The 26,368-nt window shown below is 42.3% G+C and overlaps 1 protein-coding gene across 5 annotated transcripts in view; it reads left to right on the plus strand.

Annotated features, from left to right (window-relative positions):
* Positions 1 to 26,368, plus strand: part of dlec1 (DLEC1 cilia and flagella associated protein) — a 136,344-nt gene that overhangs the window by 19,788 nt on the left and 90,188 nt on the right. For all 5 annotated transcript variants that reach the window (XM_047023451.1, XM_047023449.1, XM_047023450.1 and 2 more), the window contains exons 3-8: positions 2,521 to 2,677; positions 14,213 to 14,323; positions 14,477 to 14,670; positions 16,077 to 16,258; positions 22,724 to 22,808; positions 22,925 to 23,012. In XM_047023451.1, coding sequence (XP_046879407.1) covers positions 2,521 to 2,677; positions 14,213 to 14,323; positions 14,477 to 14,670; positions 16,077 to 16,258; positions 22,724 to 22,808; positions 22,925 to 23,012 — 817 coding nt within the window. The remainder of the gene's footprint in view (positions 1 to 2,520; positions 2,678 to 14,212; positions 14,324 to 14,476; positions 14,671 to 16,076; positions 16,259 to 22,723; positions 22,809 to 22,924; positions 23,013 to 26,368) is intronic.

Consider the following 26,368-nt stretch of genomic DNA (forward strand, 5'->3'; position numbering starts at 1 on the left):
ATGGGTCTTCCCTTTGGCACTTGTTTAGTTTTTTCACAATGTATGCTTCATGTTTTAGCTGCTTGCAATGTTTGGGACTACCTCGTTGTTGTGATCAGTGACCTATGCTCTTTGTAAAGGTCTCTCTTGTAAGTCGCTTTGGATAAAAGTGTCTGCTAAATGCATAAATGTAATGTGAATGTAAGAGTAGAGTTAAAAATAGAGACTCAATGTGTAAATGAATGTTGAAACTCAGTTCTCTGAGTTAGTGCATGTCAGTTTAGTCTTTTAAACCTCTAGGTTTAAAAATAATTCAGATTTGATTGGAACTCTCTCTTTTATACATTTATAGTTGGATTTGACATTTAACAGCCATCTATTAAGCAAGTTGTTTAACTCAAATAACCATAACGCAGTACGAATACAAAGCTGCAGTCAGATTTGGCGAAATTGTTAGCTTGGATGTTATCTTGACATATACATGGGGTCTTGATGATGATGCGCCCGCAGCTTCAAGGCAGAAAGACGCGTTCCATTTCACTTTTACTGTACCCTGCACTTTTAATGTTCCCGCTATCCCCCCCTTTCTGAATAAAGTTCGACTGATCTGATTTGTTGATTTCTGTTGCTATGAAAACCAGTTTAGCCAAGCTAACCAACATTGTATTAGCTAGCTTGCATTACCATTCAATCGCTAACAAAACATTTGGAAAAATAGCTTGCTAATCGGGTAGATCTTGTTAAATGCAGGAGACTCCGAGACCTTAGCGTGTCACTAGCATCTCGTCATATCACGCAGTCGGAGCACAGCTAGATAATCAGCATCAGCGCTCTTGGGTACCCAGCATGCAGTGCGGCATGTCAAAAAACACAAAAAGACTTGTGGAGAACAGTTTGGCTACAACAGCCATGCGAAAGATTTCAATTGTTGTTTTCGTTCAGTTAGATGTTTGAAATATTACTGTTTATCAGTTAATATGATCTTGTTGGTCACCCTGAGTGTGCATGTTGGGTAGTTTAATCGGAACAGAGAGTCGGACACCTAATCATCATGTGCAACACTCGCACGGAATTGATTATGGCCTGTGCCTAAGCCCAGTGTCCCACGGGCTGTAAGTGATAGTGGATTGACTGAGGTTCTGGAAAGAGATCTTCTCAGGTCAAATCACTATATACGTCTGTCTTGGAAGTCGCTTTGGATAAGAGCGTCTGCTATGTAAATGTTTTAAGCCGTCTTTGAGAAATACTGCAAGTGGTGTTGCGTTCAATGTTTTGATTGTGTGAGGCATGTTTTGGGCAACATGCGGCCACCAAGTATTTCTGCCTTGGCATGACCGGCACTGGGAGAGAGGGAAACAGCATTCATGGAAGTTGTGTGTGGGCTGATGTGTGGATTATGTAGGGTGAAATGTAATAAGAAATGCAATATAAAATGGCTGAAAGTGTTGTATTTATGTAAATGTCCACATTGCCTCAATATCTTTGTGTCAATAAATCAAATATGATTTTGACTGATGGTTTTTCAAACCTTATTGGCTTCGAAATGACACCATTCTGAAGTAGTACCATGTGCAATTTCATGCAATTTGACATTGAAATGTCAACAGTTTCTTAACCTTTGTCCCAAAGCTGACCAAAGGTAATACTCTGCCATTTCTATTCATAAAATCTCAACAGTTGGTGTGTAGCATAGAGGATAGAGAGACTGACTTGCAACCTTATGCTCATGAGTTCAAATCCCCGTTCAGCGTATAGTTGATGGCCAAACATGAAGTCGTTTTGCTCTCTTGTTGTCCAAGGCTGGATCTTCTACAGTGTACATGTTTATAATATTTTGCCATTTTGCGGAGGAACCCGCATCGCTGCTTGCAGCTATATTTATTATTTGTATTTTTTACATTGTGTTTCACTGCAACCTAACCAATATTTTCATCCTCATCTATGTCATCCTCAAACACTTAAGCCCAATTTATACTTAGGTCGCAGACACTTTTGAAAAGGTCGCCGACAGAAATGGCGTCACGGTCGACACTTTTAACCGTCGCTTGAAAGTGTCGCCTGCCAGGAGAAATTTCTACTGGCGCTGATGTCGTCACATTGTGTCGCGCAAGTTTGATTGGCTACATAGACGGCACGAGTCGTTGACTGCTTTGTTTTAAATTTTCAGTGAACGCTCAACAGCTGTTTAAGATGGAAGGAATAAAGAAGAGATTGGCAGAGCAAGTTAGAACATATCCACACCTTTATAATGCCTCTCAAAATTAGCTACAGCCATTTTCTCTGATCGATCACCTAGGCTACAAAGCGTAAACAATGTAACCATAGCTATGAATGTAACGGTAAAATGATTCTGTTTACGTCACGCGAACCTTGAGCACAGGCGACTGTTTGCCAAAGTATAAATGCAGCAGCCTGAGCGACACTTTTTTTTTTTTGTCTGCGACCATTTCAAAAGTGTCAGCGACAAAAGTATAAACTAGGCTTTACTGGTTTGGATATTTCACCCGTAACCTAATGATGCGATTCTGTTTTTTACCTAAGGTGCACTCAGAACATAGGAAGCGTATGAGAGATGCTGATATGCTAGAGAACCACATCATCCAGGCAAGGGTCCAGGCCACAGCCACAGAGAGCCAGGTGCATGATACGGTGGTGGAGGAAATGGGAGTGTCTTACCACCATCTTGGCCTCCCTGCAGGTAAGCTGGAGGCCCCCATAATAGAGCAGTATGAGACTAATTACTTCCATATGGATAAACCCTATATCAAGAGCATCCAGATAATGGCATTTGATTTGGCATTTGATCACCAGCTGCATCACAGGCAATGCACTATTTATCTATAATTCCAGGAATCTGTGTGTGTGTGTGCCACCAATTTGATCACGGGCACTATGCGCCATCTATAGTTCGGGGGCGGCTGTGGCTCAGGGGGTAGAGAGGGTCGTCTGTTAATCGCAAGGTTGGCGGTACGATCCCCAACTCCTCCCAGATCATGTGCCGAAGTATCCTTGAGCGACCAATTTCAACCCCAAGTTGCTCCCGATGGGCAGGCCGGCGCCTTGCACGGCATTTCTCTGCGTATAGCACATTCAAGTTAAGTGGCAATGACATGGCAATGAAATGCTTAATTCCATGACTTCTATAACAATGCAGACATAACTAAGTTAGAATTTATATTTATTCAAAACATATGTTGGTGCCATATGCCTATTTAATGTATTGGAATACAGTCCTAAAGTCATGATTGTTGATTTATTAGTATTTAGTTCATGATTTGATAATTGCTATTTATATTATTGATAGTAATTGTACTATTTGGTGTTAAATAATTTCATGATTTACCTTCACTGATATTTGATTGATATAATTGGTGCCTGTAGCTTTAAGGGCATTGTTTCTGGGATAATTGCACTGGGTACAGCTGGGCAGAATGTTTTGGAGGGCACAAGAAGTTAGGAGTCTCACAGTTTTCTGACCATGTCAAGGTGCCATCGTGTTGAGATTTGTCCAGTGACAGTAAAATAAATGTTCAAAACCAGCTCCGTTGGAACACTTTCTTGGATCACAGAATACGTGTCAGTCAAAGGCTCCATTCAGAACAATGAAGAGTTATATTGGAAAACCCTTCAGTTATATTGGAAAACCCTGAATACACAGCTATGATGATAATAAACATAGGGCAACAAAGTTTGACAGTGAAACCACAAAAAATTGCCTTTGGAGGAACTTGTGAGATGTGAACCATATTTGATTAACTTATTAAATTAACAGATCCATAACGTATTAACTCTAAATTAAACAAATCATTTGATACTCAAAAAGGTATATTGGGAAAAAAATGGGCAATTAGCTCCATATACTCTCGGCCAAGAAACCTGCCCTCCTCTGACCCTGAAACAAACCGATCAAACTGTAATACACAGAGTCGTCGGATTCAAAGAAAGTACAATAGTTTAATGCTTGCCAGCAAGGAGACAAAGCTCCCCACCTCCATCAGGGATACGGACTGTCTCCCCACCTTCAAGAAAAGGCTCAAGACACACTTGTTCCGGGAGTAGAACGGCACTTAGGAATGCTTGGCTGTACCTGATGTTAGTTTCCTCCAGGTTCACAATGACTCTTATTGAGAGACTTGTTGCTCTTGTTGGTTATTTATAACGGATTTAAACTTTTGTACTCGCTGGGAAATATTTTACTGTTGATTGTTCTTCTACAGGTACTCTTGCACTTTTTGGGTTTCATGTTGTTTAATTGTACTTGCACTTTTTGAGTTTCATGTTGTTCAATTGTAACTTGTTTAACTGCATGCTCTTATATTGTTCTTCCCTTTGGCACTTATTTGGTTTTTCACAATGCATGCTTCTTGTTTTGGCTGCTTGCAATGTTTGGGGCTACCTCATTGTTATGATCAGTGACCTGTGCTCTTTTGTAAAGCTCTCTCTTGGAAGTCGCTTTGGATAAAAGCGTCTGCTAAATGCATAAAGGTAAATGTAAAGTTTGATCGCAATACAAAGATTGTCTGAATCTCAGGTCTTCATGTAAGACCTTTTAAAACTTATTGGTGGGAGTCTCCTCCTCTACATATCAGCTGTCGATGTGATCGATCCCAGAGGTATCGCGCGTGTGTGTATGTGTGACGTCCTTCCGAGCAGATTCGGTCACTCTTGACACACTTCACACTAAGGGAACATCTGATAGAATAATCTGTAGAACCATCAAGATAATCGGGACGTTACCTAGGATTGTCGAAAGGGGCGAAATCGGCCCAATTATCTTGTAGTGTGTCCCCAGCATTAGGGCTGGGCAATAAATCGATAAAAATAACTATCGAAGTAATGACTTCCCTCGATAAAGATATCTTAACATTAATTCATTTTCAATAATATCGATAATGTCGATAGAGAATAATTAGGTACTGCAATCCATTTAATTTCTGTGATGCAGTTGCGGAAAAATGTTAGCCTACGCTCACTAAAATATACTGAGCACCTCGAGTGAAGTATCTAATGTTAACTGCGGAAAATTAGTCTTATTGCCAAAAACAGTGGAAGCGATAGCCATGGCGAGGGAGCAACTTCCAATGAAGAAATTATTGATAAAAAGGGTTCGTCTTCTTCAGTTATTTAGAAGTTGTTTGGCTTTTTGAAATCCGACAAAGAGCAAAGCAATGTTCGGTGCAAATTGGTGTAGTAAACAAACAGGTGGTTACCAAGTCTGGTAATACGAAAAACTGCAAATGTGGACTACGGTCACGGTTACAACGTTTTAACAAATCTCTGCTTACAAAGGTGTTGGTAGATCTGTCGAAAGTCCATATCTATTTTTTAATGTAATAAAACACTTCGTAGGAAAATCCCAAATCAAACACGATGAATCTGGAGCAGACGCCATGCTGTCAACATCTCCAAGGCAACCGCTTGCTAGGTCCATAAATCATTAGCGGACCTCTGGAGAGGTCTGCAAACGGTTTTGCGGATTTCTTAGAACGTCTCTGGACCAATAAGAACAGCGTATTGGTCCAATTATAATACTAATATATAAGAAACTTTTTTTACCAGCTGAAGCAAAATCACTCGTTGGAACATGCAGAAAGTGTGAGTGTGCGCCAAGGTATTGATAGGTAGGCTATTGATAAAAAGCAAGGTTTTAAAAAGCTGAAGTTACTTGACCCCAGGTACGTGCCCCCTGGGTGCAAGCATTTGTCTAACACCGCTCTGCCTAAACTTTATGCCGAGTGTAGGGAAAATGTTGACAGATCTGTGGTCTTTCGTTTAATTATCGTTATCGAATGTAAATATAAATATCTATATCGATAATTTTTTACCCATATCGCCCAGCCTTAGTACCCAGCATTAGTCCTTGTCACACAGTATCTCCTTAAAACAACCAAAACCCCCAACATCTTTTAGTCTTAACAAATGTTCACCCCCGCAAGGTGATAAGAAAGCATAGAGTTTAGTTTGGCGGGCTTTGTTATCTGCTGACAAGGAATGCCAAGCATCTGTATTGTTCAGTATAAAACATCACATTCTTAGTTTCTCCGACACAAACCAACAATGTCAGCAAGTATTACCCAATCAGGGGTAGAATAGGACAAGTCTTCACAGATTGCTGGTGGGATGATTTGCATGCGATGCTGCGTTGAAGACAACTCTGAAAATACGGGACAAAACCCGTTCTGTATTGATTCAAAACGGGACTCGCTATTTTATTCTCAAATACGGGACGATTAAGTATTTTAAGGGACAGGTGGCAACACTATACTTAGCAAATGCCTCTAGCTAGGTACAGTAAGCAGCTAGAGACTAACTGTTAGTCGGCATTAGAAGGGAAGCTTGCCAGAAAACGAATAGCAATCTACCTTATTGGTAACGCATGTCTAGATTATCTATTGAAGGAACTGGAGAAACATATTCCGGAAAAAAGCAACAAGGCTGTAGCCGCATATAGACAATTGGCGTGGAAGCCGAGTCAATGCACACATTTCAATGCAGTAGCCAGTCCATACATTGAACATTTACCCCACTGTCCGTTAATATTACATGTGAAAAAGTGATGAACTTAAAATTGCATGTTCAATGTTATATTAAATATAAAAACATACTACAAGAAGGTAAGGCATATTTTTCAAAGGCCTATTAACTCGTGATTGTAGGCTCTACGTTACATTGGTTTTAATCATATTCGACATGATACAAAGTAAATATCAGTTGGTGCCTAATTCAACTTCAGTTACCCCCAACAGAATGCTTTTCATCACAGGATGATTAAGATCACGAAGAGACGTTTTCTGCCGCAGAAATGGATGCAGAGATGTATGGTACATGTATGGTAGCTACTGGTAGTTCTCTCCCCATGTACTTTTATTTACAGACTTATGTGGAATTGTCAGTTACACAAACATTATGAGAATAATGAATAGAAAAACGATTTGTGCATTCTGATTAGGGATGGGCATTCGACTAAATTGTCTTAATCGATCGTCGGGAGAATTAACGATCGATTTTCGATTAATCATTAACATTTTTATATTAAAATTCACAATTTATAGGCTATATTAAAATGCAGTGAAAATAGAAAAAACAGCGTGTTTCCGCATTGAGATCTGTAGTGTAAAGGGACCTATTATCGTCCACTCTAAATCTCCAACGTTCGGGGCCCCATTATCGTACACAACCGTTTCTTCCGTTAATTTCTTAAAGAAGATATGCAGCAGCAACGAAAGAAAGTAACTCATCGATATGTACACATCTTATATTGCTGCACACCAAATTACAGCTTCTTACTTCGAGATTTGAGTATGTAAATACGCTCTCAAACCGTATGTGTAGCATCTGCCTTCCGCAGCGTCAAACTGACAATTCTCCATTGAAAGTGGTTGGGTGGACGATAATGGGACCCCCTGGCTAACTGGTAAAATCAGGAAAGTAACATTTCTAGGCACATCCGGATTGGATTTCAATACCGGAATGTTATAATATAGGTGTGTATCTATACATTAAAGTATAATGCTGTGACATAGGCCTAACGTTTTTAATTTGTATTATAACGACATTTTGGTAACATTGCTAACGAGCGTCGAGAACTAGGTGGACGATAATGGGACCCCTTACTAGGTATTACAACAAAAACAACTATTTCTGTAACTCCTAGAAGCGGAGCCGACAGCTAGAAGCTGTGTTCAAACTCAAATTACCCTCGTTTTTTTCTAATTAAGAAAGCTTCATAAAAACCTTCGCCCTCAACAATACTTAAGGGTAGCATATCCATCTCGATGGACTTACAGATCCGTTGGGTAATTTTCTCTGCTCGTTGTGCATCGCAGCTCCTCCGTGCTAGCACCAAGAGCAGGATGCACCGCCACTAACCATGGTCGGATGTACGTTCTTCAAGTGGTACATCATTTGAGTCGTGGAGGAGTTGTATTTATACTCAGCTTTGCAGTGTTGGCAGTGAACAAAGTAATTTTTTAGTCAATATGGTCTCACGCTACACTTCGCCGTGACCTTTTCATATTTACTTTTGAAATAGCTACATGGAAACTCGCCGGTAATTGAGTAGGCCTGTGGCGTTTTTTTCCAAACATTGGCTTTATTTGGTAAAATGTTTAATTGCTGCCACATAGCGAAATCCATTGCAATCCTTCAAGACTCACACTACGCAACAGAACATGCATTAGTTTTATCGATGAACAAATAATGTTATTGACTAAATTCTTAACGATCGATAATCGTTCGTCGATTAATTATGCCCATCCCTAATTCTGATCCTGTTTAACAGAGCATGGATGCTGTATACAGTAAGAAGTTCATTTAATGGCAGGTGAATTCTGCATGTGGAACTGTGGAATTTAATATAATCTCATGTATTCCCAGTTACAAGTAAATGAGTTGTACAAACTGCATTTCAAAACTGTCCAAGAGATGGTGTAGGCCTACTTAGGGTAGAAGAATAAAGGCAAATCTTGAAAAAGATTTGCTGTAACACCAGTTACAGGACGGTACATGGTCACAGGTGAATCATGTTTATTTTAGGAACAATAGCCGATAAAAATACTAATTGTTGGATTTCTATTTGTAGACGATGAAGAAGACCAAAAACAATTTCAATTATTTGTCTTTATGTCAGTGCCAAAAAGCATTTGGTCGGTTCTGAGTGCACGTCCACGATGTGTAACATTAGCGATGTAAGGGCTGAGAATGTTGCAAAAATAAATGACTGTGTGTGACGGGAAACAGTAACGTTAACTTAGGTATTCATCAGGGAATTAAAGCACATTGAATCGCAATCTTAAAATCCTCTTGAATTTTTTTTTTTTTTTTAGGACATATGTTTGTCAACTGTATCAGGCTCAGAAAGTGGGACGGGATAGGTAGAAACGCAGAGTTTGTCATGGAAAACCTGCTAGCGAGCAGGTTAGGATCACAGAGGAAGTTACCATGGACACTGACCAAAGGTTTTCATTACCTCTCTTTCTGGAACGGAAAACCCGGAGTATGCCTCTTTTCAGGCTTAACCAACTAAAAGTTTTCACTAAACACGCTTTCTGGAATACCCCCCAGGACTCTTCCTAGAGTTGGCTGCCAGGCCAAACTGAGCGATTGAGGGAGAAGGGCCTTAGTCAGGGAGGTGACCAAGAACCCGATAGTCACTCTGACAGAGCTCCAGCATTTTTTTGTGGAGAGGAAAACCAGGCCTGTATGGAAGAGTGGCCAGACGGAAGTCACTCCTCAGTAAAGTGCACATCCCAGCCTGTCTGGAGTTTGCCAAAAAGCCCCTGAAGGACTCTTAGACCATGGGAAACTAAATTCTCTGGTCTTTTGAAACAAAGATTGAATTATTTGGCCTGATTCACAAGCGTCCTCCATCAGGACAAAGACCCAAAGCACACAGCCAAGATAACAAAGGAGTGGCTTCGGGAATGTGTATCATCTGTGAATGTCCTTGAGTGGGCCAGCCAGAACCTAGACTTAAACCCGCTCCCCATCCAACCTGATGGAGCTTGATAGGTCCTGCAAAGAAGAATGGAAGAAACTGTCAAAAAATAGAATGGGAAAAACTGCCCCCAAAAAAGACTAATTGCTGCCAAAGGTGCTTCAACAAAGTATTGAGCAAAGACGTGAATTCTTATGTATATGTTATGTTTTTGTACTTAATTTCTGCAAATCTATAAAAAATATCAAACAAACTTTTGTCACTTTGTCATTATGGGATATTGTGTGTTGAATTTAGAGGGAAGATGCATTTATTTTGTGCTGTGAATGCTCGCACTGTGCCCTATCTATAATTCCAGGAGTCTGTGTGTGTTTGTGTGCCACCAACTGCATCACGGGCACTGTGCACTACTTTTTTCTCAATAGAACGTTAAGATTTCTATGCGTTCTTATGGGATTTTCAACAACATTTCATCAACTAGTAAAACTACTAAAGATACCTTGTTTGGAAGAAAACATTATTTTCATTTGCGATAAGTCTCCTTGTTGGGCTGAGCTTTTATGCAAGCTAGCAGAAGCTGCAAAAACTTGGCTATAAACAGTATATTCATAATCTTTCTCAATGTATTGCAGACATCATTTGATAGAATTAAGGGGTAAGTGTCTACATGCAAACAGACTTTTTATTTTACACTAGTAGTCGCTAGTTTTTGAGCAAAGAAAAGGAGGTGGACCTGAAAATTCCGATGCTAGTCAGGCGGCATTCTATGTTCAGGTTAACTTAGGCTTGCTGAATGTTCGAATCAGTACGTTTAATACCGGCGTTCCACAAAGTCTGGAATTATTTGGCAGTTGGTTAGCCTTGGCCAAAATTTTTGTTTTCTATCCACCCTACATCCAGTGCACATTTGAGAATGGTGTTTTCCCAAATCGCTACCATATACCCGACAAAAAGATTGCAGCACGTAATGTGAAATAATTGTTCATAGTTTATGAACTTTTAAGGTAAATGTGATGATCTGTCTCATCAGCCTTGTGTTTAAACCATAGACTGTATATAGATGGAACATCAATAAAGAATACATTGCCAATGTTAATTTTAACTGTAAAATATATTAAACTTAATTAGGGCTGCAACAAATGATTATTTTGATAATTGACTAACGATTATTAGAACGATCAGTCGACTAATTCTACATTTTTTGATCATTGAACAGTAGGCTTTGAATGATTATTCAGCTTTTGCAATTTTTTCAAACATTGTGTTATACTTATTCTAACTGATAAATAAACCAGGAAATCACTTCAGCGTTTGAAAAATATATTTTTAATGCACTTTGAGCCAACTGAACAGGCCAATCTCTTTTTGTCCAATTACTCACTGTTTTTCATTGAACATAACCCTGTTGTCTTACAAATGAAGCTCTTAATGCTGCTGCCTAATTTAAGAGATTTGTTTACATTCCTAGATTTATGTCTGTAATGCATGTCTAACTGCTGTCTGTGAACATGTTGCTACGGTGTTAGTATGCGTGAAATACTGCGTAATGCATTTTTATCAACTGGTGTCGCTAACTGGCCATCTTGCTTAGTTCCAGCTGGCGCACACTCACTTCTCACCATTTCCATCTCCTCTCTTCCTTTTTAAATGTTCCAGCATGCACGTTGTGGAAAGCAAGTTCCGCCTTGCACACATTACAGATGACAGGATTTTTAGTGACACGACTTGTTTTGCTCCGTTTGCACGCTGACATTTTAGCGCTGGCGCTACAGCGCCGCACTGATCAAATCACGTTATTGCAAGCACTTAAAATAGGTCCTATGAGATCAAACTATTTGTCGACAACAGAAATATTTGTCAACAATTTTTTATTGTCAACGTTGATAAGGTCCACTAATCGTTGCAGCCCAAAATTTCATGTCACCTCTGGCCCGTTTGTCACTGCCTGAGGCAAGGAGAACATTTACATTTACATGTATTCATTTAGCAGACGCTTTTATCCAAAGCGACTTCCAAGAGAGAGCTTTACAAAGTGCATAAGTCACTGATAATAACAACAAGATAGCCCCAAAGGATTGTGGGTAGCCAAAACAAGCACACATTGTGAACAACCAAAAAAGAAGTGCCAAAGGGAAAAAAAAATGTAGTTAAGCAAGTTACAATTTAAAAAACATGAATCTGTAAGTGCAAGTGTACCTGTAGAAAAACAAGCAACAGTAAAATAAAATAAAAATATAAGATTAACTAAAATAGAATACAACAGTTTAAATCAGCTACCACTAACCAACAAGAGCAACAAGTCTCTAAGCAAGAGTCATTGTGATCCTTGAGGAAACTAGCATTGGGTTCAGCAAACCATTCCTAAGTACCGTTGTACTCCCTCAACAAGTGCGTCTTGAGCCTTCTCTTGAAGGTGGAGAGACAGTCTGTGTCTCTGATGGAGGTGGGGAGTTGATTCCACCACTGGGGGGCCAGGTAGGAGAAGAGCTTGTGTTGGGACCGAGCAGTCTTGAGCGGTGGGACCACCAGGCGGTTGTCTGAAGAAGACCGTAGGTGGCGGGTGGGGGTGTAAGGCTGCAGGAGAGACTTGATGTAGTCGGGTGCAGTCCCGTTCACTGCTCGGAAGGTCAGTACCAGGGTCTTAAATCTGATGCGGGCCGTGATGTGTGGCCAGTGGAGGAAGATGAGGAGCAGGGTAACGTGGGAGCGTCTGGGTAGATTGTAGACCAGGCGGGCCCCTGCGTTCTGAATCCTCTGAAGAAGGCGGGTTGCGCATGCTGGGAGACCGGCGAGCAGCGAGTTGCAGTAGTCCAACTTGGAGAGGACAAGTGCTTGGACAAGCAGCTGGGTGTAGTGCTCAGACAGATATCTCCTGATCTTCCGGATGTTGTAGAGCAGGGGTGTCGAGCTCCGGTCCTCGAGGGCCGCTGTCCTGCATGTTTTAGATGTTTCCCTGATCCAGCTCACCTGATTCGAATGACTGGTCGTTATAACAACCCTTTTAATTGAATCAGGTGTGTTGGAGCAGGGAAACATCTAAAACATGCAGGACAGCGGCCCTCGAGGACCGGAGTTCGACACCCCTGTTGTAGAGGGTGAATCTACACGACCGGGAGACCGCAGCAATGTGGGCCGTGAGGGAGAGCTCGTCATCCATGGTAACCCCAAGGTTCCTGGCAGAGGATGAGGGGGTCACCGTCGCAGATCCCAGGGTGATTGAGAGGTCGTGGGAGATGGAGAGTTTGGCCGGGATGATGAGAAGTTCTGTTTTGGCGAGGTTCAGCTGGAGGTGGTGCTTGGTCATCCAGGTGGAGATGTCTGCGAGGCAGGCCTCAATCCTAGCTGAAATCCCCGGATCGGTCGGGGGAACGACAGGTACAGCTGCGTGTCGTCAGCGTAGCAGTGGTAGGAGAAGCCATGGGAGGTGATGATTGGTCCAAGTGAGGTGGTGTACAGAGAGAAGAGGAGGGGTCCAAGGACGGAGCCCTGTGGGACACCGGTGGAGAGCTGGTGAGGGTCTGACAGTTTGCCTCCCCAGGAGATCTGGTAGGATCTTCCCGATAGGTAGGATGAGATCCACTGGAGTGCAGTGCCAGTGATGCCCATCTCCGAAAGTCTGTAGAGCAGGATCTGGTGGTTAACCGTATCAAACGCTGCAGAAAGGTCCAGCAGAATGATGATGGATGACCTCAAAGCCGCTCTGGCAGACTGGAGGGCAGTGGTGACTGAAAGGAGAGAAGTCTCTCTGGAGTGGCCGATCTTGAAGCCCGATTGGTTGGGGTCAAGCAGGTTGTTCTGAGAGAGAAAGTTAGACAGTTGGTTAGATACAGCACGTTCAATTGTTTTAGAAAAGAAGGGTAACAGTGATACCGGTCTGTAGTTCTGGATGACGGCAGGGTTAAGGGAGGTTTTTTTGAGTAGAGGGGTAACTCTGGCCTGTTTGAAGGCAGAGGGGAAGGTGCCAGAGTTAAGAGAGGAGTTTAGGACATTAGCAGAAAAGTTATGATGGAGGGGGAGATGGTATGAAAGTGAGGGGAGGGGACAGGATCAAGGGGACAGGAGGTGGGGCGATGAGAGAGAATGAGGTCAGAGAGCTCTTGACTCGGACAGGGGAGAGAAATAGTTTAGACATTTAGTTGGGTCAGTCATGAAGGGTGAGGGGGTAGGAAAGGTGGGTTTAGGGAACCGACTGCTAATGTCTGAGACTTTTTCCACAAAGAAAGAGGAGAAGTCGTCTGCTGTCAGGGTGGAGGGGGGGGGGGGGAAAGAAGGGTGGAGAAGGTAGAGAAAAGTTTGTGGGGGTTTGAAACAGAGTAAATTTTGTTCAGAAAAGTAGAGGGTTTTAGCACCAGTTATGTGAGAAGAGAAGGATTTAAGGAGAGAGTGATACTTATCAAGGTCCAGACCGTCTTTGGACTTGCGCCATCTCCTCTCAGCTGCTCGAAGGGTGGACCGCTCTTCACGAATAACATCCGTAAGCCACGGGAAGGAGGGAGACGATTGTGCAGGCCTGGTTGACAGGGGACAGAGAGAGTCAAGTGATACAGTTAAAGTGGTAAAAAAAAAAATACTTTGCAATATTCGCACTATTTATTTGGCTATCATAACTTCATGAGGGATTGACATCCTGTCAATTTAATCTTCCAAGTGTAGAGAGAAGACCATTCATTCGTAAGACCCTTCATTCAGACAACTCTGCAGTCTGTATTTGTGGGCTGGCACATTTCTGATGTCCTGTTAATGTCAATCTATTTCAAAGAATGTCTTGAGGAAAAGAGTGTTAATTTCTTTTTACAGTCAAATCCACATTCAAGTGGTGTGTGAACAATGGAGTCCTTGCAAGCAACAACCTGATCTGTCCACAGGACTACATAGTAGAACAAGCCCCACTGGGGAAAGCACCAAGAGGTGACTTTCAACACCAAAACATATAATTCATATATAATTAAAACTGGATCCATGCCTAATATGGTACAGACAGAATTTAACACAATAAGTGATTTATATTTAATTGCACCCTAACTTTTAATAAAAACTAAACCCAACTTTCTCCCACCCTAGCCAAGTCCACACGTGGTTTTACTAATCCAACCATGGTCTACAACAAGCATGTATGCAACCGGCCCCAGAATGATGACTTCACAGTGATCCTGTCTACACATAAAACTGTCCGGAGTCTGCTGGAAGAGTCAGAGACTACCCTGACCCGAACTTCCAGCTCTGTCAGCTGCTTTGCCAAGTGCAAAACAAAGGAGGTGAGAAACAGAAGAGGAAGTCTTATTGAATTATGATAATAGAATTTTGTTTAGTTAATGCGCGGTAATCGGGAGCTGTTCTCGGCAATTTCACTCGCCAAATGTTTCAATTTAGTCGCCAGCACAAAAATCTACACTCCATTTGCGCTTGGCGGGTGCCAATTTCGAGCCCTGGCCAATGATGTGTGATAATCAATAGGCCTACACATCTGTGTTTTTAAACTCCTGGGTTTTATTGTCGTAATGTACTGGCTAGCTTATTTAGGTGAATTAGCATCGCCAATGTAAAATGTGAATATTTCAATTTGGGTGAGACCAAATTGATTTCCAAATGAATGTGCCCACAAGCAAATTATTTGTTTAGGCAACATCATCCAGATTCATCATGTGTAGTTAGAAGTCACCGTAACACCTTGTATCTATGGATCGTCTTTTCACTAGAAGGAAATGTTGCGAAGCCTTTCTATTAGAAATCCCATCACAAATACGTGTTTAGGCCAAATCCCAATACTCCCCCTTACCCCTTCCCCTTGCCCCTAGCCCTTAGTTTACCCCTAGCCCTCGAAACTGAGGTAAGGGCTACATATCCCTAAGAAATGGGACGCCACTTGGTTACAGGTATGTCATCTAGCACGTATCGTTATCTCCAAAGCAAGTAGTGTTATGCACTGATATCAAACGAAATTCGCTGCTAATGGAGTTTACTTAAAACTGTAGACATGCTAGTCAGAGAAATACGGGACTGTTGTGCAAATCAGCTCTGTAACATTAGCGTACCAAACTAGCGATTTTTAGAAACGTTTCAATTAGGAAAATGGTTGCAAATATATATGTACAGGACTGTGTATACCACAAAACAAGACTCTCATAATTGAACTGTCATATTTTATTATCAATTAATTAAGCCGAAAATATAAAATTTATCGGACTCTGGATGATCTGGCCGCCATTGTTGCCGGTCGCGCAGTATTCACATAGCCCTAGGTTTAAAGTAAGCTCCCGATCTTACTTGGTCTTAAGGGATGTGTAGGGGGAGTATTGGGATTCGGCCTAACTATCTATCTATTTAATCATGTCTAGCAACCTGATAACAATTAAAGGGACTAGTTGCCCAACAAGCTAAATTTGTTAAACAAAATAAATAAGTGGAGTCGAATAAAATAATGCACTTCATGGCTAGGGGTGCATGGCTAGGTGTGCATAGTAATTCGCCTCATGGGGGTACATACAGCTCTGGAAAAAATTGAGAGAAAAGGTGCAGAAAAGGTGCAGTGGTCTCAATTATTTTTTCCCCAGAGCTGTATATTTTTTAAGATAGGCCCATATGACAGATGTTCACTAAAACATTTTTATGATCGTCTTAGGTTCTCAAAAGCCACTTAAAATGTTTACCCTTCATTTTACAGGAGGCCAGCACTAAGAGCCAGACAGAGGAGATGATCACACTGCAAAAACTGAAGGATCGCTGCAATTTTTTGTGCGACCCTAGGTACATTTCTCCCCATGCGCGGCAAGGCGGAAAATCCATTGTCCTGCCAGGGAAGGTGGACAAGATGTTACAGGGGGGAAAACATGTGGCGGCAGAAAGGTATGTTGGTGTTTTTTGGTATTGTCCCATATATTCTGTAAACCACAAATATCTCAGTAAAAATAAATAATGCTGGAACTATGGAGACTCAATTAGTTTTTAAACTGGGCCTTTACGACAAGCAATAACCAATAAAACAATACAAAGACATGCTACTTACACCGTGTCCTAACTGAATGCGAGCGTCTGACTATCGATTCGCATTGGACGTTCTCTGTCCACAATGAATCAGTCATATTCACTTCTGTTAAGTCTATCCACGTTACTATGACAGCATGTGCTAAATAGCTTTTAAAGTGAGCGACTAAAAATAAATAGGAACAGGGCGTCCGACAAAAAGTTTGACAAAAAAGTTGCACCGCGTCGCGCTACTCGCATACAGTTAGGACACGGTGTTAGTGTAAATTATGTGAGTAAGTTCTAATCTAGCAGTACTGCTACAATGTCTTCATATTTTCATTGTTTACCACTAGAAGTGCTAGGAGCGATTTATACCCTTCCTGGCCGTGCTAAATGACATTGTGTCCGTGGGCAAGGTCCTTCACCCTACTTGCCTCAGGGGGATGTCCATAAGCGCAGCTAGTTCAGGCAGGGCAATCGGGCAGCGCATGTCATTCATTTATCGGGGACGTTAGGCGTCTTACTCCACCTTCCTTTACTCCGCCCACTACCAAACCCATGTTAAGTGCATATCCATTGGGCCACGTCCGATAAGGCGTCTTTAAAAGACGCGCGGATAGGCACACACGTACACACTCAGCCATTTGTTGTATGATCAGTGCTGATGCCAATGAGTTTGTATTCCTGCGTTGTTGGTTGTTGCTTCGCCTGTGTTGCTGTGTACGGCTCTGCGATCCGGGGGTGGACTGTTTGTTGTTGGGGGTGTTTGCGGGAGGTTTCAGGCATTCACCTGGATTCGCAGCCTCTGAGAACCACCCCGATGGCGGTTGCGACGATGCCGGTAGCCAGGCTCGGCGTAACTCGCGTCGGCTCAAAGATCGCCAACTACCAGGATTGGCGGTCCAACGCATCCTGGACTCTACTATGTCATGGTCGTGTCTCTTCCTTGAGTGTAATCATGATGAACTGCACGTTCGTGGAGTGCAGCGAGGCCGCTCCTTCCTTCCCTTCCCGAACGGTGCATGCTGAGAAGGCTCTGGTCCAGGGAGGGAGACCCGGTGCTGTTGGCCCCTCTGGACGTCGAGGTCTCTGGCGGAAATGAGTGCTCGAGTCGTCGTGCTGGAGGAGGGGTCGACGACAGCGGTGGATCCGCCGATCCCCGGTACTGCTTCGGAGGCGCTCCCGAGGCCTTCGACTTTGCATTGACTTCAGGGGAGGAATGACGTCGTCCTGTCTTACGACACCACCGCCTGCTAATCAGGAATGGCATACCCGAAAGAGAGGGTTTGTGTATCTGCGGCTCTTTAAATCGATTGTATTGTTGTTTGCCATGGCATTCAGTAGTATACGCTGTGCAAACGGAATCCTCGGATTTCGGGAATGTATTAGCCGGTGCTTACGTAACAGCTTGTCAATATTGTTCATTGCAATTTTCTTTATTTCAGGGGTGCGCACTGATCAATAGAAAGTGTAAATGAGCAGTTAGCCAGATACGCTAATTTCATCTGCTGTCTCCGGCCAGATGTTAGGGCAGCCAAATTGATTCAAACTAATGTGAAATATGGTATCCCTATATTATCGGTTAACCAGTTGAGTAGCGTCACAGTATCTGTCTGTCGTCGTGTGTGGGCCCACAGCGTAGACTACCATCACGGATGTGTGACTTCGGACATTTCAAATGAACGTCCAATAGGCATACGGTTTTCTAGCTCTATGCGGGTACTGTAACGGTTAACACCAGCGTCTAGTAGGTCTAGCGTTGCTAGCTACGAGTGTCATGCTAGGTACTTGCCGGAAGGAACTAGCTAGCAAGCTACGGTTTGGGAATTACTCATGCTGTGGGAGTGTGGGGATAATTGGACTCACGCATCTAAGTGTGCGGAGTGTGGCTATGCAAATCGTTGAGGGTGTAAGTGACTTGTGATGGGCCGTCAGAGTGCCCCTACGCTGTGGCTAGTATAGGCTAGTGGGTCGATGGGTACTGTTGCATCACCGCATGAAGGTACATCCATCTGCATACATGCTTCGAACCTTTCAATATCACAGACATTCCACGTCTCCCGGGAGTTCCGGGTGGGAGAAGCCACCACCCGGAAATGGATCTCTGCAGGTTGGGATGACCGATATCATCAGTGTTCATGTGACTGAGTTACATTTGGTCATTTAGCAGACGCTTTATTCGGAGTGCCAATATTTAGATTCACCGCGAGTACATACGTTATCAGTTACGAGTAACCAACGATTGAAACGGTCCCTCTTGTGTCGTCTGTTCTGAGGGACTGGATTTAACTCTGGCATTCACATCTCAAGTAGACAGCTATTCCTCAGCCTGTCGGCAGGTCAACGACCAGCTGGTCCGCGCATTCTGCTGCATGCCTCAGTGGCATCTAATTGGCGTCGGTGGGCGGCTGCTGTAGTCTACTCTCGGTTAAGTGGTATTGGCCGCCGCAGCGGCCCGCAGACATCGACACGCTGTCGGTGGCTCCATGTTGGATCCTGGTAATGAACACCAGTCGGCATCGTGCACATGCTGGACGATTTGGCAGGATGTTTTGTGATCTCCACCCGCGCTGTTTTAGGTGTTCAGATGCGTCCGATTGCGTGGACATTTTTTTCCTTGAGTTGACCGTAGGCCCGTCACCTTGGTTCTCGGCATTTCCTGATAGCGGTTCATGCGGGCGTCGTTACCCTCAGAGCGTGTCCTCTGCGTTGTGGTGGCCGCTTGGGTGCCGCTTCTATGCATGCATCGTGCCCCAGAGTTTGTGTCCCGTCTGTTGGACTTCTCAACGCGTTGCTAATGTTCGTGATAGTGTAGACGACTGGTGCGGTCGAGTATACGTTCTGGGTGGGCTGTGCGTCCGTTGGCGCGGCGTCAGTCTTCTTTCACGATTCCGTGGAGTCGTCCGCCGCCTCATTTTTTGTACCGACGCGGCTGCCTCTTTGGGTTGGGGGTTATCGAGCTCTCCGGACAAGGCCCTGTGGCCACGGGTTTACTTTCTGGCACTTGAGACGTATCTCACGGCTTTACACGAATTGCATTCCATCGTGATGCTTGTTATTGCGTAAGTACTGTTGTGATATCGAAGCAAGGTCCACATCATAAGGACGTCTGTGCATATCAATCTAGTCAGGTAGATTGGTAGCCAGTGTGTGCTTCATGTGGTGCAGAGGTGAGGCCCTCTTGGTTAGTCTTGCGTCTGGCGGTGTTTTAACTGGGTCCCTGGGTAGGTAACTGGGTTGGATCTTGCGACTTGCGGACCAACCTGGGCAGCCTTTCTGCGTTTCGGGCATGACCCTAGCGACTTGCGGGGCCTGTCTTGTATGGCATGTATATTTGCACATAGTTTGTTGATTGCACATGGGGGACATTCAACAGCGTTGCGTTACATACCGGTTTGTCATGTGGTTGGTGGTTACGATGCACACCGGTGCCCAACAACTTTTGAGGTAGTTTAACCACGTTTAGTGGGAGTGCCAGAGGTGATACCCAATCACCATCAAAGTGTTTACATTGTGACTCTGGTAACATCTGTTCACCTTTGCCACCTCACAAGCAGACTGGCCTTCTCAGCTTCACCGCTCACATGAGGCAACAGGGTGTTTAACCCCAAGGAGTTTATTGCAATCGCAATGCTTTTTCCTCCAGAAATGCACATTTGAATCAGAAGTCAAGTATCAGGAGGGGATTCAACTTCACTACACCCTGAAAAACATGCTTTAACATTCACAAGAGCACTCATGATTCTGAAATGTAAGATTATTGTGTTTACCATAAAAATAACCTTAGATTTTGTCCAAAATTAATAACAAATGTGTCTAAATGTATCCAAATGTGTTATTCAATTACCAATTTAAAGTATGAAAGTGCCACAACTGAATTCGGCATCCTCTAAAACCTCAAAAAAGACTCCAATATTGTAGGAATTGGCCATACAGTGCAAAATATGTGGTCAAATTGGACGATTAAGCTAATAATGCTAATTGCTCAATATATGCAAATTAGCATCCATCAGTTTCTGTATACTGGGGACCCGTACTTCACATTTCTGCAAAAAGACTTTGGTGTACTCAACATTTCCGGGTTTACCTAGTTGGCCACTGGACTACATCAGTTGTGTAGTAAAAAAGTATGTCAATCGGATGGGGCCAAGTGAACTTATTTTTTCCTCCCAACTGCTGCATGCAGCGTACCTCAATTTCATTACCAATGACATGAAGAACCTGTCCCACGAACGGCTGACCTTCATACTTCACAAAGATGAACTTCCCATTCAGATCATCATCTTGGGCACTGGCCTGGGTACCGGCTGTTTGCAAGTTGACCATTGTGGTATTGTGGCAATGGCAGATATGCGGCTTGCATGATTCCCTGTGCATGATTTTCCCTGGTTCAGTGGAGATGACCTGGTGCATCACCAAAGTTCCCTTTACAGGAGGCACAACCTCAGGAACCGCTTCATCAAATATTCGGATGTCCTCCTCACTCACCCAGAAGAACTTGACATCAGATTTTCTCTCTGTTAGGAGGCTGTACAATTATTCTGGGGTTTGTACATCTGCACCCCTTTGGACAGCAGAGTCCAAAAGGTTCAACTGTTCAAAATGTTCAGTTTTGTGCTTCTTTGACAAACTTTATTTAGGTCTTATGCCCCTCTGTCACAGGCTTTCTTATCTATTGATGCCATGTCTCTTTCCCCTGGGATGTTGCAACTTCAACCTCAACCTCATTGTGGTAGCATTTTGACATCCTCAATATATGCATGACTTGTTGTCTGGACTGCACACAATTGAGGACAACAACTGGAAGTGCATGCTGTTTTCAGAAGAATTTTCTGTTGCAGTTTTTCACTCAAGAGTTTGACATTCTCATGGTGCAAGCAGGCACAAGTGTTCCTGTCTGACACTTTTGGCTGTGTTACAAAAAAAGGACAATATCGGACATATTGTCTGTAAGACAGCCTTTGGGACTTTTACATTTCAGATTATACTGAAGATGGAGTTCAGTCAAGGGTTTAAGTATGACACACCTCTGTTGTTCGTTTTTTTGTGACTGTATCCTTTTTTCCTGGCAGTAAGCGACTGTTCTCATCTCGACAGGAAGTCAACAACTCTCTCTTTTCTCTGGATGGCCAATTTCTTTGCAGATCTGTTCCCTTCAGTGGTAGACTTTGCCTTATGCTTCTCTGACTTTTTTTCCCCTCAATCTATGCGCTTTCGAATACGCACTTACAGAGGAATCCTAATAATAGTAATACCTGGAAAGAAAAGGTAGAAACACTTAAGTGGCTCCGCAGCTTTGCTGCTTGGCCACCAAAAATGTAGAAACACTTAAGTGGGTCTGCAGCTTCGCTGCTTGGCCACCAATTATCTGTCAGGCTTGTTGTAGTAGAGAGACCAGCTATTTGATTTATCAAATGCAACTTTCGTTTTACACAAAGTGCTACTGCTCTTGCTTAACCCACCATCCACACTTGGATCCCAATGAGACCCAATGTTATAGTAGGCTAATAGCCTACGTAAAACCACAATACACATTCTCAACCATATGATATTATCCACTATTCATACAAGTAAAAGTCAATGTGAAAAAATGTGTTCGATAATAAATGTTTGGGAGGAATGTGAATAGCTTTGAAACACGCTTTACCAGCTGGCAAATAATGCTTTTACTAAACTGGCAATGTTCACACTGTAGAGTCATTACCAAGCCTTGCCTCAGGTCAGATGTGTTTTTGGTTAGCTCCCATTTGACTCATGTATTTGCCCTTTGGTATTATAGTCCCTATGCATAACCTACAGAATGTAAACTTTTACCAAATAAAACATATCTGTGGTGTTTACACAATCAGGGAGATTATGTAGCTAGCACTACTGTCGACATCCAATCTATCTGCATTATTTTATTATGCAGTTGTTTTTTGCAGTTTAAAGTTACAAGCAACAAGGTACATTTTTGTGAGACTGCACACCATAATCTTATAATAAACCTACCACTACATCCAAGATCTCCAGAGAGCCATTTTGGAAATAAGGTAAGGGAATGCCAAAGAGTGGAACCGTGAGGCCTGATACTCCTAACCTTAGGATCTTGGCTTGTTTTGCTGCTGGATGTCCCACCCCCCAGTCATTTTCATATTTTTTATGGAAGTGACGATCAAACTATACCTGCTTCAGCTGCGTTAATAATTGATCTGTTGCTGTCCATATTTCTGTTTGTCAGTATTTTTAAATATGCTTTCTGCAGTTCAAATCTGACATTTCTATTTTCCAGAACTTTAATTTACAACTTTACTTACGGTGAACAATTACAAACAATGACTCTTTTACCTGTTGTCATGCCCATAGCTCCACAGCTCAGCCTGTCCCAGTTTTCCTTGCCAGTCCACCTGTTGTGTTCTTCACAGATTACAGAGTGGGACATGTGTATGAGGTACACTCACACCACACCGAGGTCAAACATAACGACATTCAGCTATTTAAACCATTTGCATCAGTTGATATAGGTACAGCACTTGTCATAACTTGACTTACATATCCCTTCCATAGACGACAGTGGAGCTGAGAAACCTGACCACTACTAGCCGCTACGTCAGAGTGCTTCCACCTCCCACTACCCACTTCTCCATTAGCCTGGGTGAGTCTTTTGAATATTAATGGATCAATTAACATATTTGGACTAACTTAATGAGGAAAATATTAAATATATATAAAAATAAGAATATGACTATGAATGGGCAATAGTGCAAATAAGGTGGCTTAGGCGTAGTGCAGTAGTAGTCGGATGGACTTATAATAGATAATGGTGAAATGTCAGTGGGAGTCCTTGGCCTTGTTGAAGAGGCCAGTAGCAGATGGAAAGAAACAGGAGCCGGTTGCTTTTTCCATAATTTTGACACTTGAGGGTACATTTCCCCTTAGCTAAGGGATTTACTTAGGGGGTTGCACAGAATCCCTTAAATGGTTTCCTTAGCTAAGATTGAAACGTTTAGGGTTTAACTACATTGAACGTGATTTCACAGCAGTAAAATTCGACCGTTTCCACGGAGACGGCATTTAATCAGTTGTATTGCTAGTGCATCACCTTACTATCTTGAGCTAGTTAGCTCTAGCTTAGATCTAGCTAGTTTAGACTTACAAAAAGAAGGCAAGAAAACCAAATTGGTCAGAGGAGGAAAATATTGTACTTCTGCAGGGATACAAAAAAAGAAAGCACATACTACAAGGTAAATTTGATCAACAAATAACTGCAAAAAAAAAAAATGAATGTAGGACGAAATTGCATAAAAAATTTACTTAAAAAGTCTGGTGAAGCGGTCAATTCAAGAAATAGAAAATAAAGCTATGATAACTTGACCCCTCCGTTTTCTAAAATAACGTCGTACACACAAGTACGTTTTCAAAAATTTTTCTGTTTACATGAACCTGCATATACGCCCCCGAGCGCCATCATAACTATGCCAAAATCAACACCTACGAATAACACGACCAACTTCCTTTACCTTTCAGGCGCGAGGTTCATTTGTTTGAATGATTCACAAATGCGATGCACAAATGTATTTCGTGATTCAGAAATGTAACGCAATTCACAAATAAATGACCCCATTATGCTTGTTGTGTTCGACTTCATGCACCACTGGCGGTGCCGACAGCCGGCTGCGTTGAAGCTGAGAAAGCCATTGGCTGCTTTAAGTCAGCCGGGCAGCAGGCGACGCCGGCGCTGCATGAAGTCGAACGCACGTGTCACTATAAACAGGACGCTCTCATGACGTGATGCTTTTTTAGTCCCATACTGTGAGATTTGAGAACCTAAAACTCAGTTTGAGCTAGTGCACATGCAAACACAAAAACTGAGTTTTCATAAATCTCCACTTTGGCCGGAGTTTTTAGAAATGATCGTTTTCCGTGATAAAACCTCCGTTTTCGTGTAAATGAAAGGCCAAACCGCATGAAAATATATGCGTTTTTCTTCCGTGTAAACGGGGCCCAGTTAGATCAAAATGAGATCAACAGTTACACTGCATGTGTAACAGACTTTAACTAGTCCGCTACAATAATATAAAAAACAAAGTATTATCGTGGTCAGCTGTATGAAGAGCAGAGACGTGGAGACGTGGAGTCGCGGGCAGCAGGTTTATTTCCCTGTAACAGGAATAGTGAAGCGATCACGTAGGCTCACACACAGTAAAACACGTCAATCATTCACTGTTTCAAACTTCCACAAGCGAGAGGCACGAATTTTCATAGGCAACTATAAGCTTACACATTGCAGACTGCTAGCTACACAATTTTATCGTATAGTATAAAACATGACAGAATTAAAAAGAAAGTATATAGCAAGTAGTTTTACAGAATTTTTACAGACAGGCACAACATACCCGTAACAGGAATAGTGAAGCGATCACGTAGGCTCACACACAGTAAAACACGTCAATCATCCTACAACAATGTAATTAGCCAGTTAGCCCCTACTTGCAAACATTCAACAACACGCATATCTTAGGCTAATTTGCACATTTAACACAATACAAATTATCAGAAGTAACAAAGGCAATCTTGGACCACAAAAGAAGTACATGTCATTGAAAACTTGGCAAGATATACAATATAAATTAGTTTTTGTTCATGGAGGATGAGAAAACGCAGCTTACCACTGTTACAAACTTCCACAAGCGAGAAAGTTTGAATGTGTGCAACTTCAATTATTGCCCCACCCGGAACAATACTGAACCCAATATAGGAACCAAACAAAATATTAAATACATTAGAATAGATTTTGGAGAAAGTTCACTAAAGAAACTTAGCTTCATTTTAACCTCGGAACACATGTACCGGCTTGAGTCTAGGCTTGCTACTTTATTTACAGCGGTAGCCGACGCACAGGGGCCGATCTAGACATTTTCACCTGGGGTGGCAAAGGGGTGGCAGGGCCGCAGGAGGTATTTGTGATGTAGCACATTCATTTATTATTTATATAACAGTGTCATACAGTTAGCTGTATTTACATACAGGGGCCTGTTTTCCTCAAATATCCATGACATAAGATAGACTACACTGGTAACATGAAATTCAAGAGTACACCAGACATAACTGTGTCACATCAACCTTATCTTTTTATATCACACAACTAAATAATTTGTGTTTTTTGAACATTTAATGCTACAGCATATTAACAGGGAATGTATATGTTACATTACATAAATCTACTAGACACATTTGTAATTGTACATCTGATGTATTAATTTTTGGTTCTTTTAAACGTATTTATTATCTTATCCTGTTGTGTGCATTAAGCATGAAAACATTGCCATATACTACAAAAAGCTTCAAGTTCAAGTCTTTTATTTGTCAGGTACACAGAACAACACAAGGTCAGACTGGGCACTGAAATTCTTAAGACACGACAACGCAAACACCTGGCATAACAACATATAAGTACACAGAACATAATTTACATCTATGCTGAGCTTAAATAAGTGAAACTTCCTAAATATACAGATAGCAATAAGTAATCGACTATACTAACCCTAATACTAAAACTCCCTAAATATACAGATAACAATAAATAATACACTATACTAATCAGGGGCGGTCCTAGCACATTTGGCGCTCTAGGCGAGCTTCACTCACAATTTTGCACGAAAACGGACTTGCAATTTTCAAACGCTATTTTGCCCTGCAAGACTGCATTTCTTTCAAATAAACACAACAACGATCACAACGATGAATAAACATAAAGAACAAAATCCAAGAGAAAATGTCAAGTCTGTGCTGAACTACGCTTTGGCCACGCCCCCCTGTTCAACGGTGCACACACGGTGCACGGTCACATTCACTCCCTCATCGCCTGCAAATAATGTTTTTTTTAGTCTTCTGTTCTGTTGATGCCTGGCAAACAACAATCTTAGAAGGTCTGGGTCACTTGTGGCACATATTCACTCATTTTAAGCAATCAATCTACCTGAACAAAATTAGACAAAACGGAATTCACCC

The sequence above is a fragment of the Hypomesus transpacificus genome, chromosome 8, assembly GCF_021917145.1.
Source record: "Hypomesus transpacificus isolate Combined female chromosome 8, fHypTra1, whole genome shotgun sequence".
NCBI lineage: Eukaryota > Metazoa > Chordata > Actinopteri > Osmeriformes > Osmeridae > Hypomesus > Hypomesus transpacificus.